This window comes from Garra rufa, chromosome 22 (genome assembly GCF_049309525.1).
Source record: "Garra rufa chromosome 22, GarRuf1.0, whole genome shotgun sequence".
Taxonomy (NCBI): domain Eukaryota; kingdom Metazoa; phylum Chordata; class Actinopteri; order Cypriniformes; family Cyprinidae; genus Garra; species Garra rufa.
In genome coordinates, this window is record NC_133382.1 from 27,641,313 (window position 1) to 27,647,092 (window position 5,780).

The 5,780-nt window shown below is 37.0% G+C and overlaps 1 protein-coding gene across 1 annotated transcript; it reads right to left on the reverse strand.

Annotated features, from left to right (window-relative positions):
* Positions 1-605: 605 nt before the first annotated feature.
* On the reverse strand, positions 606-4,120 carry adrb1 (adrenoceptor beta 1). The gene has a single exon (XM_073828356.1). It carries the CDS (start codon positions 4,118-4,120, stop codon positions 2,888-2,890), a length of 1,233 nt encoding a protein of 410 aa, XP_073684457.1. The 3' UTR covers positions 606-2,887.
* Positions 4,121-5,780: the final 1,660 nt, after the last annotated feature.

The window sequence follows — 5,780 nt, forward strand, 5'->3', positions numbered from 1 at the left end:
TTTTACTTGCATGCAATTGATTCTTAGAAGGCATAAGGAAAGTTGAACTGCAGAAAAGTGGGTTTCCATATTTTCCTAAAGCCTTTGCTAACACTCCAATGATGCGGAAAATTATACCATTAGGAGAATTTCCTAATGCTTTGTGTTCACATTGTGATGTGAATCTTAAGAACCAAAGGACACACACCATGCACTTCAACACATACTGTTAGTTTGCACATGTGAAATGACGCCGTCTTGTGTTATTTTTACAGTCCAATGCGGTCTGAAATGGTGGAAAACCCAACAGTGATGCAAGTGCAGCAATCAGATCAAACTAAATGAGGTCAGTACATAAATATTCAAGGCAAGCTCTAATGGGAGGCCTTTGGTACACATTAGCAATGACTTTTTTTTAACTTTCAATCAACTGCAGATGAGAGTAATTCAGATATTGAGATGTAAATCTCAACTAGATAAAATAGTTAAAGATCTGCTGACATTAAATTGATTCCTCATTTCAGCAAATACGTCTGAAAAAACAAACAACATACTGCAAATCTCAACAGATGGAGATGATATTCATGACAAATTCTAAAGTAATTACAAAAGCAATGTGCCTTTTCACAATATCACATTTTATTGCACGCTAGCCAATTTGACGTCAACATAATGAATCGTTTACAATACTTCACATGAGGCACTGGTACATAAATTAGTTCTGTAAAAATGTGAAGTTGGGGACAATATATTCATAACAAAACCTGCCCAAAAATATGTGTGTGCATCTCATTTACAAATAAATCAATCTAGTAACATTAAACTGGTAGAAATTTAAAATGAATGGAAAATGCAAAAAGCTCATTGCCCCAAGGGCAGCTCACATTTGACACAAATAAGGTGCAAATCACAAGTCATATTTAACATTATCACATTGCCACGCTTTTATATATGCTGCACAATGCATCAAATAAATACTGTACATTTTAACAGTTTGTTTAATATAAACAACATCCCCCTTGTACAATTTGCACATTATACAGGTATGAGGTAAAACAAGATTTAACATCGCACATTCAAGAATAAAACATTCCAATAAACAATGTACAGGCTCAAAGCCTATAAACATTGCTATGAAGAATGAAAAACACTGTTTTAACATGCCACTTGGGCTTCAGTCAGTCCAAACTGCTATTTAAAAATTTCAGTTTTTACAATTCAATCATTGCAAAATGTTTTGAACCCATTTAATCCCACATTAACATTTGTGACTAGCATTTGCTTTTGAAATTTAAGGTTCTAAAAGGTTTTATTTTTGTCTAAGTGTGTATTTTACAAAGCGTCCTCAACAAGATGGTGCAGACTTTTAATTTAATGTGATTTAATGTGATTATTTTAAACAGCTGGTTTTAAACCAGTCACATGATAAGAGCTGTTTAATTTCAGTTTGTACCTCTGCATATATGTGACCCTGGACCACAAAACCAACAATGCATTGTATGGGTCAAAATGATCTTTTTTTCTTTTATGACAAAATAAGGTTATTTTAAAATTAGGATATTCAATAAAGATCATGTTCCATGAATATATTTAGTAAATTTCCCACCCTTAATATATCAAAACTCATTTTTGATTAGTAATATGCATTGCTAAGAACTTCATTGGACGATTTTAAAGGCGATTTTCTCATTGTCCCATACATAATTTTTTTGCACTCTCAGATTCCAGATTTTTAAATAGTTTTATCTCGACCAAATATTATCCTATCCTAACAAATCAATGGAAAGCTTATTTATTCAGCTTTCAGATGATGTAGATATCTCAATTGATAAAAAACCCCTTATGACTGGTTTTGTGGTCCAGGGTCACACATGATAAATATAATACTTAATTGGTCTATTAGTAATGTATTTTTAAGAATAATGTCTCACATGATTTATAGCACAATATACATGGAAACATGTCAGTGATCACATTTTGAATAACTGATTCACTTGATTGAATCAAAATTACGTTTTAATGTATATTGTTAGATTAAATAAAACAAAGCATCAAATTCCTTTTTTTTGCACAATTGCTGAATAATTAAAATATTAAACGATGCTGCTTGTTTGTAACTTATTTGATTTTACTGACTAACAGCTATCTCATAGGTTACAACTGTGTCTGGCAAAAAACAACAACACCATTTCGTTTTGAATTTAGCAATTTGCTTAGATTCCGTCTCCAAATATATATGCAAATTTAACTGGGAATATTGGGTTTAGATGGGTTCATTTTGGTTGTTTGTTTCACATTGCAAAATTTCGGTCCTCATGTTATCTATTTCATCCACCTTTTTCTTCCTGTAAGAGTGGGCGCAGCTGCTTGATATAATGAACCGGAAGTCTCGCCCATAGGCTTACTTCCGCGTTGAAGAAAAAGATGGATACAAATTGCTGAATTAATAACGGCACTTGGACTTTTCACTGTTTGTATCACTCCGCTTATTCGCGTTCATGTCAAAGTGGAAGCGATTTTTGAGTGCGAGTTTTTTTCTCGATTTGCGATGGCTCTGAGCAGGGAGTAAAACCCGGAGTGGAGCTGGAGCGGAGTGATTACAGAAAGCGTTGGATGGGGGAAGGGGAATCTATGTCGCTCCGCTCCACCCATATATTTAGTTTGTGCGTTGCTTGGAGAAAGTAAAAATAACACTTTATGGTTTTTTTTCTGGAACTGTTTTCGTTGAGGAAGAAGAAATAGGCTACGACCGGCCATTTTTTCTCTGAAATGTAGTTCACGTCATGATAATTGTTTATCGGACAAGCAATAGCCTATTACACTTTAAACGTGGTCGTAATTACCTGATCTGAGAAACAAACGGCACTCCTGCTCGTGTAATATTGATTAAATAGTCACGCTTGAACTTTTACAGCTGAGACTCTGAATGGGACATCCTGCCGTTCCTCTCCAGACTGCAGTCGCTGCTGTCCGCGCCGTTACAGTCCGACCACGTCCCGAGCATGCTCTGCTCCATTGAGTTCCCAAAGCCTCCGGTGCAGCGCGACAGATCGCATGAGCTTACGTGCAGCCTGCGGTCCGCCTGCCTCGGACAGCACAACAGCCTCTTGAAGGCTTTCCTGAAGTCGGGACTCCGACAGTATATGATGGGGTTGAAGGCGGAGTTCACGTACCCCAGCCAGTTCAAAAACACGAAGAGCTCCTTATCCACCACTTGTGCGCAAAACACCCGCACCACGTTAACGATGAAGAACGGCAGCCAGCAGAGAGTGAACGTTCCCATGATTATTCCCAAGGTTTTCAGCGCCTTCTGCTCTTTTAGAGCCAGGATCTTGGTGGTTCTTTTTCGGTTAGGTTTGCAATTAGTACCGTGATTGTTGTAGAACCTTCCTTCACATTTGTTGATTTTGTTCAGCTGTTGTTTGGCTTCTCTATACACTCTGGCGTATACGAATATCATGACTAATAAAGGGATGTAAAACGATATAATAGAGGAGGAGATGGCATATGCGCGGTTGGTGATGAAATCACAGCACTCGGGATTGTCATAGCACGTTGTCTCCTCGCTGTCCCGGGACCAGTGCATTAGGATGGGTGGAAATGACACCAGTGCTGATATAGCCCACACTCCACAAACCACCACCTTGGCTCGTGCTTTTGTTAAAAGACTTTGATAGCGGAACGGAGAGATGATGGCGATATACCTGTCTATTGCAATTACGCACAGGGTCTCGATGCTCGCCGTGACGCAAAGTACATCAACAGATATCCAGAATTCACAGAAGAACGATCCATACATCCAGGTTCCTCTGACCTCCAAGGCTGCCCCAAATGGCACTACCAGTAACCCCATGATGAGGTCTGCGCACGCCAGAGACACGATGAAAACATTGGTGAGCGTCTGGAGCCTCTGATTCCGCGCTATGGCGACTATAACCAGTATATTTCCCACTACAATGATTAACACTATCAGACCCATGATGATTCCCATACCCACGAGCCACTGCTCTGATATGTTAAGATCCACCGTGGCGCGTTTAGAGTCATTGCTGTAGTTTACGGACGGTAAACCGTCTCCCATGGTGTGGATAAATGAAGCGCGTTCATTCAGAACTTCAGGTCCTGTGTGGAGCGCTTCCATCCGCGCTCTGCTCTCCAGCCCAGCGCCCACACGCGCTTACTGAAAGAACTAGCGGAGCGACGAATACAACGGTGACGTCACAGGGCTGCACAGCCAATGGCGCTGCATTTCTAAATTGTAAGGCATGCACTATCTGATAAACACAAAGCAACTCGCAAAAACTTCTTGGTTCTATCCAAGTGCGGACATTACGTTGCGCTTTTACGCAGGGTCATTTAAGGACTGATAGCAAACCGCACATGTTACAGAGGGGCCATAAAGTTTGAGAGCACATGTTTTTTTACTTTTTGACCTGAAAAATAAACAGCAAGTTCAAAATACAAAAGTTGTAAGTGCAAAAATTCTGACCCAGCCTTCTGCATAGTTTTATTTAACTATTACTTAACAATTACTACCAAACAGTAAGATTTTTAATGATTTAAAAAAAAAGTGTCTTCTTCTCACCAAGCCTGCATTTATTTAATTCAAAATACGGAAAAAACAGTACAATTGTGAAATATTATTATTAATTAAAATAACTGTTTTGTAATTTAATATATTTTCATTAATTCCAGTGATTTCAAACCTGAATTTTTAACATCATTTCTCCAGTCACATCATTCTAATATTCTGATTTGCTGCTCAAAAACATTTTTATCAATTTAAATTCATCCTTGCTGAATAAAAAGTATTAATTGCTATCTTTCTTTAAAAAAAAAAACTTCTTATTTCAGATAAATGCTGATCTTTGGATCTTTCTTCATCAAAGAATCCATAGTGTAATGCCATAAAATTATCATAAAACCTGCTAATGTAAATATAAATTACATTTTTTTAAATACAATCTAACGAAAGGTTTGTGCAAATACTTTTGTGAATGACCCTTTTCTTAATAGTTTTTATTAATAATAATAATAATAATAATAATAATAATAATAAACAATGTGTCATAATTCTTTACTGTGTAAATTATTTGTTTCATCAATAAAACATAGTCAATTAAACTTTCCTTCCACCTATCCACCTTATTATTCCCATAAGAGCAGGCTATTTTTTTAGCTGTACAAAAAAAGCTTGTTTTGCTGTTTGATATTGCATTACCATCTTACCATATTATTTTAATGTATTATCTTAATTAGGAGCAGACTGGTTTGCACTGGTGCAAAGAGTTTTACAGTTTACTCTACTTTGTTACTCTTCTTGTTATTTCTCTACAGCAGCTAATGAACTGGAAGTCTTGCACATTTACAGAAAACAGCTTACTTCCATGTTGCAAAATAAGGTGGATATGGTAAGGTGGCTTACAGTTACAAAAATTTGAATAACCTTTTTGAAAAAATACATATCACTAATCACTTTAGGAATTCCTATGTATGGCTGGGACAGACCTAACTGTAAATTATGTAGTTTTTCATCATTTTATTTTAAATTTGAATAATGTTCTTCAAAAATGTCTTTTTTTGGAGAAGCAAAATTTGTTCTATGGCATCGCTGCAAAAACCTTTATTTTTAAGAGTGTGAACTCATGTAAATGTCAGTGCAGACTTCTTAAACATCTGGAAAATAATATGCAACAACACTGCCTGACAGCACAAAGCAATTACAGGGCCCCTGGACAGATACCGTGCATGTTTGCAAACTCCACAATGCTGGATTCAGTTGTTCCATAATCGTGCCCCGG

Excerpts from the sequence above, each read along its gene's own strand:
- adrb1 (XM_073828356.1), bottom strand. The coding sequence starts at position 4,120 with ATGGAAGCGCTCCACACAGGACCTGAAGTTCTGAATGAACGCGCTTCA.